Genomic DNA, 12,793 nt, shown 5'->3' with positions numbered 1-12,793 from the left:
TTTTGTTTTGTTTTGTTTTGAGATGGAGTTTCGCTCTTGGTGCCCAGGCTGGAGTGTAGTGGTGTGATTCGGCTCACCGTAACCTCCGCCTCCCGGGTTCAAGCGATTCTCTTGCCTCAGCTTCCCGAGTAGCTGGGATTACAGGCACATGCCACCATGCCTGGCTAACTTTGTCTTTTTAGTAGAGGTGGGGTTTCTCCATGTTGGTCAGGCTGGTCTCAAACTCCTGACCTCAGATGATCTGCCCAACTCAGCCTCAAGACATTTAAAAAAAGTTATTCTGCGCTGGGTTCAGAGGCTCATGCCTGTAATCCCAACACTTTGGGAGGCCAAGGCAGGAGAATTGCTTGAACCCAGGAGTTTGAGACCAATCTGGGCAACAAAGTGAGACCCCTGTCTCTACAAAAAATTTAAAAATTAGCCAGGTGTGGTGGTGTGTGCCTGTGGTCCCAGCTACACAGGAGGCTAAGGTGGCAGGATTCCTTGAGCCCAGGAGGTTGGGGCTGCAGTGAGCTGTGATCACGCCACTGCACTCCAGCCTGGGCAACAAAGTGAGACCCTGTCTCTAAAACAAAACAGCAAAAAAAGTTATTCTGACCATATTCTAAATGTTTAAGAAGCTGAGTGAAAGACTGGACATGTTATATAGATACATGGGTGAAAACAGAACCAAATCATGCTTCTAGTGATGAAAACTACAATATCTAATATGGAAAATACACTGGATGGGATTAGGAGCAGATTAGATATTGCAGAAGAAAAAATTAGTAAATTTGAAGATGTAGCAATAGAAACGGTCCAAAATGAAACACAGAAACAAGACTTAAAAAAGAACTTAGCATTAGTGAACTGTATGACAACTTGAAGTGGCCTAACGTATATATAACTGGAGCTCCCAAAGATAGAGAGAGACGGACAAAGAAAATTTGAAGAAATAATGGCCTAACCTTCTGAATTTGATGAAAACAATAAATGCACTGATCCCAGATGCTCAATGAACCTCAAGGACAAGAAGCATAAAGGAAGAAACCATCAAATGGTTCAGAATTGGTGAGAAAGAAAAAAATGTAGAAGCAGCCAGATATATAAAAAGATAAAAGATAACAAGTGGTTGGCAAGGATGTAGAGAAAAAAGAACCCATGTCCAATGTTGGTAGTATTGTGAATTAGAATAGCATTATGGAAAATAAGTATGGAGGTTCCTCAAAAAAACAAAAATAGCACTACGTATGATCCAGCAATCCCACTTCCAGGTTTATATCCAAAGAGATTGGAACCAGTACACTGAAGAGATGTCTACACCTCCACGTTCACTGTGGCACCATACACAGTAGCCTGATGTGGAATCATCCTAAATGACCATTAATGAATAAAGAGATAAAGAAAATGTGACACACACACACACACACACACACACACACACACACACACACACACACACACAGATACTATTCAGCCTTAAAAAAGAAGGAAATTTCATTTGCAACAACATGGATAAATCTGGAGAGTATTACGCTAAGTAAAATAAGCCAGGCACAGGAAGACAAATACCATGTGATCTCATATGTGAAATCTAAAAAGGTCAAACTCACAGCAGTAGAGAGTGCAATGGTGGTTATCAGGGGCTAAGGCTGACGGGGGGAATGGGGGGATGTTGGTCAAAAGGAACAAAGTTTTAGTTACACAGGAAGAATAAGATTTAGTGATCTACTACCCAGTATGGTGACCATAATTAACAATGATGTGTTGTATATTTCAAAATTGCTCAAGAAATAGACTTTTTTTTTTTTGAGATGGAGTCTTGCTCTGTTGCCCAGGCTGGAGTGCAGTAGCATGATCTCAGCTCACTGCAGCCTCTGCCTCTTGGGTTCAAGTGATTCTCCTGCCTCAGCCTCCTGAGTAGCTAGGACTACAGGTGTGTACCACCATGCCTGGCTAATTTTTGTGTTTTTAGTAGGTACAGGGTTTCACCATGTTGGCCAGGCTGGTCTGAAACTCCTGACCTCAAGTGATCCACCCGCCTCAGCCTCCCAAAGTGCTGGGATTGGGCCTGGCCTCAAGCCCAATTTTAAGTGTTCTCACCACACACAAAAAATGGTAAGTTGGTGAGGTGGTGGATATGTTCATTAGCTTGATTTACACATTCCCCAATGTAAACATAGACCAAAACATCACATTGTGCCCCATAAAAATACAATTATTATTTGTCAATTAAAAATTAAAACTAAAATTAATCTCAGTGAGCTGAGATTACACAACTGCACTGCAGCCTGGGCAACAGAGTGAGACTCTGTCTCAAAAATAGATATAAATATAAATATACATATATACAAATATACATATATAAACAACCATATATATGTGTGTATATGTGTGTGTATATATATGGCTGGGTATGGTGGCTCACACCTGTAATCCCAGCACTTCGGAAGGCTGAGACGGGTGGATCGCTTGAGCCCAGAAGTTTGAGACCAACCTGGGCAACATGATGAAACCCCGTCTCTACAAAAAATACAAGAAATTTACCTGGGCCTGGGAGGTTGAGGCTGCAGTGAGCTGAGATCATGCCACTGAATTCCAGCCTGGGCTCAGAGTGAGACCCTCTCTCAAATAAATAAATAAATAAAAATATGAAGTATCCATAAAAAAAGGACATTGATAAATTGGACTTCATCAAAATTAAGAACTGGTCTGGCATGATGGCTCATACCTATAATCCCAGCACTTTGGGAGGCAGAGGTGGGAGGGTCGCTTGAGTGCAGGAGTTCAAGACCACCCCTGGCCACATAATGAGTCTCCATATCCACAAAAAAAAAAGAAAAACTTAGCCAAACATGGTGGTACACACCTGTGGTCCCAGCTACACGGGAGGCTGAGGTCGGAGGGTCTCCTGAGCCCAAGAGGTCAAGGCTGCAGTAAGCCATGATCACAACACTGCACTGTAGCCTGGGCAACAGACTGAGACCCTATCTCAAAAACAAAACAAAATAAACGAAAAAACTTTTTTTTTTTTTTAAAGATACTATTAGTAGAAAGAAAAGAAAGACAAACCACACACTGGGGAAAATATTGGTAGATCACAGGTCTGGTAAAGTATTTGTATTCAAAATATATAAATAATGTTCAATAGTGAATAGTGGAAAAACAAGTAACTCAATTAAAAAATAAGCAAAAGATTTGAATAGAAATGTCACCAAAGAAGATATACGGTAAATAAGCATACGAAAAGATGCTCAACATCACCAGGGAAGTGCAAATAAAAACCACCACAGTGAGAGACCATCACACACCTACTGACATGGTTAAAATTAAAAAGACGGATCATGTCTCATGCTGATGAGGGTATGGAGGAACTGGAACTCCCCCATATACTGCCAGTGGGAATATAAAATAGTATAGCATTTTCTAAGATTTTTCCGAAATGTTGGAAAAGATTTTGGCAGTTTCTTAAAAAGTTACACAAACACCTACCATCTGTTCCAGCCATCACACTCCTAGGTATTTATTCAAGAGAAATGAAAGCAGAGGTCTATACACAGACTTGTACATGAATGTTCATAGCAGCTTTATTTGTAATAGCCACAAGCTAGAAACAAACTCAATGCTCATCAACAGGTGCGTGAATCAGCAAACTGTGCTATGTTCACACGATGGATGAAGAAGAATGAACTACTGATGCTTGCTGCAATGCAGATGAGTCTCACAGCCATTCTGCAGAGTGAAAGAAGCCAGCCTAGAAAGAGTACGTGCTGTATGATTCCATTTATATAAAATTCTAGGAAATATAAAGCAATCTAGAATGATAGAAAGTGGATCAGTGGTTTACTGGGGGAGGGAGGCAGGGAGGTATGGGGCTGGGGAAAGAGTAATTAGAAAACAGCACAAGTGGCCGGGCGCAGTGGCTCACACCTGTAATCCCAGCACTTTGGGAGGCCGAGGCGGGCGGATCACGAAATCAGGAGATCGAGACCATCCTGGCTAACCCGGTGAAACCCTGTCTCTACCAAAAACACAAAAAATTAGCTGGGCGTTGTGGTAGGCGCCTGTAGTCCCAGCTACTCGGCAGGAGAATGGAGTGAACCTGGGAGGCGGAGGTTGCAGTGAGTCAAGATCGCACCACTGCACTCCAGCCTGGGCCACAGATAGAGGCTCCATCTCAAAAAAAAAAAAAGAAAAAGAAAACAGCACAAGTAAACTTCAGGGGTGACAGACAGAGGCACTACTGATAGATGCAGGAGGCAGATAAGGGGGGAGTCCCCAGAGAATCTGCAACCTGCCCCATAAGTGTTTACATCAGATGCTTTTGTGCAGATGAGGGAACCTGCCCCGGGTTCCCTTGTCTGGACAGGCCCGCAACGGACGGGGACCCAGCTGGGCACTGGGAGAATGGGGTGGAGCCACGGGAAGTTCTCACCTTGCGCATTGGGGAGGAGCCTGGCCTCCAGCTCATGTGTAGTGGCCTGGTTATCAGTCTGTAAGCTGGGAACCCACTGGCAGGATCCCCTCTAGCTTTGCTGAGAGTTTTTCTCTTTTTTCCTTTTCACCCAATACTGCTCTCCTCACCCTTCTATGTGTCCACGTGCCTAATTTTTCCTGGTCATGACACAAGAACCCAGATTTAGTTGAACTAAGGAGCAAAAATTCTGCATCACGATTTTGAGTGTGATGATGGTTTCACAGATGCGTGTGCGTGTACACGTATCAGACTGTAACCTTTAAGGATGTGCAGTTTATTGTATGTCAATTATGGCAATAAAGCCGGGAAGAAAAACCAGGGGTAAAAAGGTACGTTGGCGGAGTGAACCAGCCTCACCCATCCGGTCTCCTGGGTGTAAAGTTTAAAGTAAGTGCATTTAATATTCGGCCCTTCTGAGAGACCAGTCTACCTAACTAGGAATATTACCCAAAAGATCAGATTAGATACAAAGATGAAAGATCTAATTTACAAATAAGAAATAATCTTAAATAACCTCATCTCTCAGACTTCGCAGTAACAGTACAGTAAAACCCAGAAAGAAGCAAAGAGGTTTTAAGGATTGTGAGATGAGTACAAATGACCACATGTATGAATAAGAGCGAGGAAATGCTGGGAGGGAAATAAAAACGGGTTATCACCCCACTCGCTACTTCAAAGGCTAGTGGTCAAAACCAGGGATGTATGTCCAGGACAATTCAGTGTGGTCACTTTTTATAAGTTCTCCTTTTTTTTCTTTTTGCCATAAAGTTCCTTGGAATTGGTTCAAAACAAATTTGGAACCCTCTCTCTCCTCCCCTGAACCCTTGCTATTTATTTATTTATTTAAAAACGGAGTCTCACTCGGTTGCCCAGGCTGGAGTGCAGTGGTGTGATCTTGGCTCACTGCAGTCTCTGCCTCCTGGGTTCAAGTGGCTCTGCTGCCCCAGCCTCCAGAGTAGTTGGGATTACAGACCGAGATTGCACCACTGCACTCCAGCCTGGGCAACAAGAGTGAAACTCTGTCTCAAAATATAAAAAAATAAAATAAAATATTTTATATTAATTGGATCATAAGAAATATGTCCTTAAGCTTAAGAGGTGCATGCCTCCATGCCCAGGTAATTTTTTTGCATTTTTAGTAGAGATGAGGTTTCACCATGTTGGCCAGGTTGGTCTAAACTCCTGACCTCAGGCGATCCAACCACCTCGACCTCCCAAAGTGCTGGGATTACAGGAGTGACCACCGTGCCCCGCCTGCTCTTAATTTATTTAGATAGGAAGCACAGTTCAGTCTGTGGAATTGGGTTAAATGTGGCTTTTAATGGATTATATAGACCACAAGGCTAGTATGCAGGAAATTCTCAAGCCTTACCTTTGTCAGAACTTTCAGATGAGTTAAAAATACGTTTTAGATTATAACTCTTAACAATGACCTAAAATACGCTACTCTTACAAAAGGATCCCTGCATCTAATTAGAAGAAGAGGGTTCCCTCCTGCATGAGGACCAGGGGTCAGAAGAGAGCACAGAATAAGGGGTCCTGTGTTTAAGCTGCCGGGGGAGGTGAGAGGGGGCTGGGCAGCCCTCCTAGCCACTGCCGGGAAAGAACTTTCCAGAGCTAGAGCCACACACCCACCCACTCCTGCAGCTCACACTAATTCCATATTTCAGAACAAGCTCTAGAGTATATTTTATCCAGAGAAAAAAGCGTATCTTTGAACTCTTTTACTAGACAATGAACTATATTTTTCACCCTGGGGGTGGGGCTGGGGGAGCCTGCCTTCCCTAAAAAAGAAAGGCAAAAAAGAAAAACAAACAAAAGCAAAATAAATCTTTTCAAACCCATAAAGAAAAAGTTTTTCTGATAAATAGCACAAATAGTCAGTGAACAGTGAACCAGCATGGGGTGTGTCTGTGACGGGTGAAGAAAGGTCGCACATTGTGGGGTTAAGGGCTGGGTTCTGGGCTGGTGATCTCCGGCCAGTCAGGATGTCCTGGGGCCTGCCTGCTTTCCTCCTTCCTTAAATAAACATAGCAATGACCTCACAAGGCTGCTCTTGGGCTTAGGCAAGTCGAGGTGAGAGGTGTGTGGGCAGCCTGCAGTGCTCAGGAAGCAATGGCGGTCATTGTCAAAGCCATTAACCTGGGTTCGCTGCAAGCAACCTACCCAGGCCACTCAAGGCGCCACCTGATGCGGAGCCTTTTCCTTGCTCTCCTCCAGCCTCCCTGTCCCCTCCTGCACTGCTCTGGGGGCCATGATCTCCCTAAACCTTCACTCTCTCCACAGTGCTTATCCCCTGCTTAATGCGCCAGAAGAAAGGGAGTCAAAACTTGCACCATCTGTAAAGATCTGCCAGGGTCATTCCCAAAGCTGCTCAGTCACAAAGGCCCCCCAGAGTCCTCAAGGGCTCACTAGCCTCTTGCAATTCCTGATTGACTAAGCTGAGAACACTGCCACCTTTTACAAGGCACGATCACGCCAGCATGCAGAGAACAGCCCTCTAGAGCCAGCTGAGAGGCAGGGTCCAGGCCCGGGCGCTGTGTCTTTCTGGCTGTATGAACAGTGGCAAGTTACTCAATTTGCCTTGTTTTTTTTTTTTTTTTGAGACGGTGTCTTGCTCTGTTGCCCAGGCATTACAAGTGTACACCACCACGCCTGGCTAATTTTTATATTTTCAGTAGAGATGGGGTTTCACCGTGTTGGCCAGACTGGTCTTTAACTCCTGACCTCAAGTGATCTGCCTGCCTCGGCCTCCCAAAGTGCTGGGATTACAGGTGTGAGCCACCACACCTGGACTTTTTTGTTTTTTTTTAAGACGGAGTCTCACTCTGTGGCCAAAGCTAGAATGCAGTGGTATGATCTCCGCTCACTGCAACCTCTGCCACCTGGGTTCAAACAATTCTCCTGCCTCAGCCTCCTGAGAAGAGTAGCTGGGATTACAGGTGCCCGCCACCACACCTGGGTAATTTTTTGTATTCTTTAGTAGAGACGGTGTTTCGCCATGTTGGTTAGACTGGTTTTGAACTCCTGACCTCAGGTGATCTGCCCGCCTCAGTCTCCCAAAGTGTTGGGATTACAGGCATGAGCCACCACGCCCAGCCAAGTTACTTAATTTCTTTGAGCTTATTTCTGTATAGTCACGCACTACACAGTGACATTTGGTCAACAACAGACCGTAAGTTCAACTGTGGTATCATGGTCCCATAAGATGATAATACTGTATTTTTGCTGTAACCTTTTCTATTATATGTTTTGGTATGTGTAGACACACAAATACTTACCACTGTGTCACAGGGGCCTGTGCTATTCAGTACAGTAACACGCTGTACAGTGGTGTGGCCTGGGAACGACAGGCTGCACCGCAGAGCCTCGGTGTGCAGCAGGCTGTACCATCTGGGTTTAAGTGTACTCTATGACTTTCACACAATGATGAAATCGCTAAGGATGCATTTCTCACAACCTGTCCCTGTCATTAAGCAACATGACTGTAATACCCATGTACACACCACCCAGGTTTATCACACTGCTGGAGTCTTTTAAAAATATACAACCTAGAGAGAATTGGGGTCCCCAAGGGAGCCCTCCCCAATTCTCCCTCCATCTCGTTCAGGAGGCGACTGAGTCCTTAAAGCTTGCAATATATATATGTCTGTTTCCAACAGTGATGTACTAGATTGTTTAGTGTTAAAGATTTTACGTGGGCTAGATGCGGTGGCTCAGGCCTGTAATTCCTGCACTTTGGGAGGCTGAGGCGGGCGGACCACCTGAGGTCAGGAGTTTGAGACCAGCCTGGCCAACATGGTGAAACCCTATCTCTACTAAAAATACAAAAATTAGCCAGGTGTGGTGACAGACACCTGTAATTCCAGCTACTAGGGAGGCTGAGACAGAAGAACTGCTTGAACCCGGGAGATGGAGGTTGCAGTGGGCTGAGATCATACCACTGCACTCCAGCCTGGGCAACAAGAGCAAAACTCTGTCTCAAAAAATAAAAAAAGTAAATAAAAGATTTTACATTAATTGGATCTTAAATATATCATTAAGCTTGTTTATTTTCATTTGATGTTTCTTAATTTTTTTGTTTGTTTGTTTTAAAGACAGGGTCTCACTGTCACCCAGGCTGGAGTGTAGTGGCAATCATAGCTCATGGCAGCCTCGAGCTCCTGGGCTCAAATGGTCCTCCTGCCTCAGCATCCTGAGTAGCTAGGACCACAGGCATGCGCCACCATGCCTGGCTAATTTTTTTTTAATTAAAAAATGTTTTTGTATAGATGGGGCCTCACCATGTTGGTTAGGCTGGTCTTGAACTCCTGACCTCAAGTGATCCACCTGCCTCAGCCTTCCAAAGTGTTGGGATTATAGGCGTGAGCCACCGCGCCTGGTGTAGTCTGTTCTTTTAAATTGCTATGAAGTATGCCACTGTATAAACGCATCCCAATTTATCTGTTTCCCTTTGACGCACGTCCAGCTTGTTTCCCATCCTTCCCTCTTACCAACAGTGCCTCCACGCAGACGCTTGCACACGTCTCCTCTTAAAAATGTCTAGCTGTCCCCCGTGGGCTTGCTGGGGTTAGGGTCTGTGTACTTTAGCTGCTCCCCGTGACTGAATCTCAAGCATTGTTTGATGCATGCATGGTTTTCACAAGAGGTAGCACCGTGAGCCGTGACACGTGCCTTCCAGGGCCCAGTGGCACTGGAGGTGATGCCTTACCACCTCCGAAGGTTTCCTTGCAAAAAAGTGTGACTTATTTTCCAGCTAAAAAGAACAGCTTTCTTTAGGAAGAAACATTTCTAAATAAAACTTTCTAGGAAACAGCACACTTACCCGTGATGACCGAGCCATCTGAGCCAGGACAGCTTCCTAAATACTGGTATTCTGTAAAACCGAAGCTTCCAGAACTATCCTCGCCGATGGATTGCGAAATCTCTTGGATGTTTCCCATTTCTTGCAGGAATTCTTCAGATAACGGGCTCTCTAGATCGCCAGCCTCGAGTGGGGAGAGGGGGCAGAGCGGGCTTTCTGTGTCCACCATCGTGACTGGATGGTGTTGGTTGTGCAGCCGAGCTCCAAGCTACCGGGAGGAAAGAGGAACAATTGATAAGGTTGACGTATAACAACATTCACTTGTTTGTTTGATTGATTGATTGATTGATTGGCGGAGTCTCGCTCTGTCGCCCAGGCGGGAGTGCAGTGGTGCGATCTCAGCTCACTGCAAGCTCCACCTCCCGGGTTCATGCCATTCTCCTGCCTCAGCCTCCTGAGTGGCTGGGACTACAGGAGCCCGCCAGCACGCCTGGCTAATTTTTTTGTATTATTAGTAGAGATGGGCTTTCACCACATTGGCCAGGCTGGTCTCGAACTTCTGACGTCAGGTGATCCGCCTGCCTTGGCCTTCTAAAGTACTTTGATTAGAGGTGTGAGCCACTGCGCCTGGCCACTTGCTTGTTTTGAAATGCAACGTCATTTATCATCGAAGATACGCCTGAATTCATCATCTAAACGGGAACAGTGCTGAGCCTCTCCTCTGGGCTTGGCTATTGATCAGCACGCTGTGAAAGTGAAAACCTTTAAACAAAATGTTGTAGGAGCCGCAGCCCGAGGGCCAGGACTCACTCAGCCATCACTGACTCAGCAGTTGTGCAGCGCTCCATACAATGTGTTTGAGGTGCTGGGGACACAGCGGAGACACAGATCCCTGGGCTGGGCACAGTGGCTCGCGCCTGTAATCCCAGCACTTTGGAAGGCCAAGGCGGGTGGATCACTTGAGGTCAGGAGTTTGAGACCAGCCTGGCCAACGTGGAGAAAGCCCGTCTCTACTAAAAATACAAAAATTAGCTGGGCGTGGTGGCGGGCACCTGTAATCCCAGCTATTCAGGAGGCTGAGGCAGGAGAATCGCTTGAACCTGGGAGGTGGAGGTTGCAGTGAGCCAAGATCGTGCCATCACACTCTAGCCTGGACAACAGAGTGAGACTGTGTCTCAGAAACAAACAAACCAATAAACAAAAACAAACAAAAAAAAACAGGGCCGGGTGCGGTGGCTCATGCCTGTAATCCCAGCACTTTGGGAGGCCGAGGCAGGCGGATCACGAGGTCAGGAGTTGGAGAGCAGCCTGACCAACACGATGAAACCCCATCTCTACTAAAAATACAAAAATTAGCCCGACTTGGTGGCGGGTGCCTGTAATTCCAGCTACTCAGGAGGCTGAGGCAGGAGAATCCCTTGAACATGGGAGGTGGAGGTTGCGGTGAGCTGAGATTGCACCACTGCACTCCAGCCTGGGCGACAGAGTGAGACTCCACCTCAAAACAACGACGACAACAACAACAAACAAAAACCAGATCCCTGCTCTCAGGGAGCCTCCCTTGTAACTGGGACACAAACGGTGAATAAAGAAACGAATGCACATGTGGAGTGTCCGGGGTGAGGCCAGGGAAGTTCACACTGATTAGGGGGCAGGAGATAACCTCAGGGAATGAGGGGGCAAGCTGTGTAAATGTCTTGGGGGAGAAAGTTCCAGCAAAGAGAACACCAAGTGCAAAGGCTCCAGCCAGGACTGAAACATGCTGGCACACCCCAGGAACAACAGGCAGCCAGTGTGGCTCAGGCTGCCCATGGGGCGCAGGGAGCAGGGCCAAGCCGGTGGCATGTGTGCTGGGTGTGACATCCACTTGGGTGTGCTCTCCCTGTAGCCATGAAGGCAGCTCATGCAGGGGGTCCTCGACTGTGATGGTATGGCCAAGAATACTTTGTGGAGTCCAAACAAATTTAACTGGGTGAGTCTCAGACAATAGTGGGCTGTTTCAACTAGCAAAGCAAACAGCATTTCCATAGGGGTACAGTGACAAAGCAGCGGTTCTTCCCAGGTTGGTCTGTATCATGCTCTCGCTGAAACATCTTAAACCACTTCCTGGGACCTCCAGATTGAAGCCCAGTCTCCTGAGAACACTGTTCCAGCCCTTCCACATCTGTCCCTACCTGATGGTGCACTTGTCACCATTCTTCTACCTCCTGGAAACCCAGCAGCACCGAGAATTGCTTTCAGGATTTCACGTCTGCACCTTTGCCCAGGTGCCACCTGCCTGAACCGCCCTGCCCACCACTGCCTTGTAGAGGCTCTGCCTTGGGTCCACCTCCCTGAACCCAGCTGAGTCATCAATCGCCCAACGAGGCTGACTAGGTGACCTTTAGCTTCCAGAACTATCTTCCCTTCTGAAAATGGTCACATGATGCCCACAGATCACATCACGGAGAGGCTCAGGGGGCATGTGCTGCCACCAGCCACTGTCAGGGCAGCCGTCATCACATGGTGATTATGGAACGCCAGACTCTCCAGATGGAGTGAAGAATACTGTCCCAAAGACAATATTAATCCATTAAATGCATTTGCGTAAAAATACGTTCACATCTGAGGTTTGCTTAATGTAAACAACAGCTTTTAGTGCGGTGAAGAAGGGATGCTTTGGCTTCCTCTACCAATGAAAAATAGATACCTTTCATCCATTTTTGTGAAATTCACATCTTATGTTTGGAATTCTGGCAATAAATCATCAGAGTTCACAGGGAAATCATCAAATAGCACACAGGGAAAAATAACAGAGAACTGTTAACCTTTCATAGGGTTTAGAAGACTTTCTTTCTCTATAACTTATTAACTTAAATCAGGTTGTGAATCTGTACAGATTTTCTGTCGTATTTTATTCTGCATTCTGTCTGAAGGGAGATTTTTTTTTCAAATGGCAAGAAACATAATGGGGTAAGCATTACTTAAAATGTTTTTCACTATGAACAAAAAGTTCAAAAGTTGCAGTCACTAACTGACTATTAACCATGAGGTTCATTCCAATAGAAAGCAAGTAGCTAGGGCTGGGCATGGTGGCTCATGCCTGTAATCCCAGCACTTTGGAAGGCTGAGGTGGGCAGATCACTTAAGGTCAGGAGTTCGAAACCAGCCTGGCCAACATGGTGAAACCCCGTCTTTACTAAAAATACAAAAATTAGCCGGGAGTGATGGTAGGTGCCTGTAATCCCAGCTACTCAGGAGACTGAGGCAAGAGAATTGCTTGAACCCAGGAGGCGGAGGTTACAGTGAGCCAAGATCATGCTGTCACACTCCAGGCTAGGAGTTAAGAACAAGACTTTGTCGAAAGAAAGGGAAGAAAGAAAGAAAGAAAGAGAGAGAGAGAGAAGAGAAAAGAAAAAAGAAAAGAAAAGAAAAGAAAAGAAAAGAAAAGAAAAGAAAAGAAAAGAGGCCGGGCGCGGTGGCTCAAGCCTGTAATCCCAGCACTTTGGGAGGCCGAGACGGGTGGATCACGAGGTCAGGAGATCAAGACCATC

General features: G+C 45.9%; 1 protein-coding gene across 1 annotated transcript in view; it reads right to left on the bottom strand.

The window, feature by feature from the left end:
• The window catches only part of PPARA (peroxisome proliferator-activated receptor alpha), a 97,984-nt gene that overhangs the window by 36,729 nt on the left and 48,462 nt on the right, over positions 1 to 12,793 (bottom strand). Inside the window, exon 2 of the mRNA XM_011984070.1 lies at positions 9,282 to 9,528. Within this exon, the coding sequence (XP_011839460.1) occupies positions 9,282 to 9,489 (208 nt within the window). The 5' untranslated portion in view covers positions 9,490 to 9,528. The remainder of the gene's footprint in view (positions 1 to 9,281; positions 9,529 to 12,793) is intronic.

Source organism: Mandrillus leucophaeus, unplaced genomic scaffold (genome assembly GCF_000951045.1).
Source record: "Mandrillus leucophaeus isolate KB7577 unplaced genomic scaffold, Mleu.le_1.0 Scaffold26, whole genome shotgun sequence".
NCBI lineage: Eukaryota > Metazoa > Chordata > Mammalia > Primates > Cercopithecidae > Mandrillus > Mandrillus leucophaeus.
Note: the sequence above shows the minus strand (reverse complement) of the source record. Positions and strands in the feature narration are given on the sequence as shown.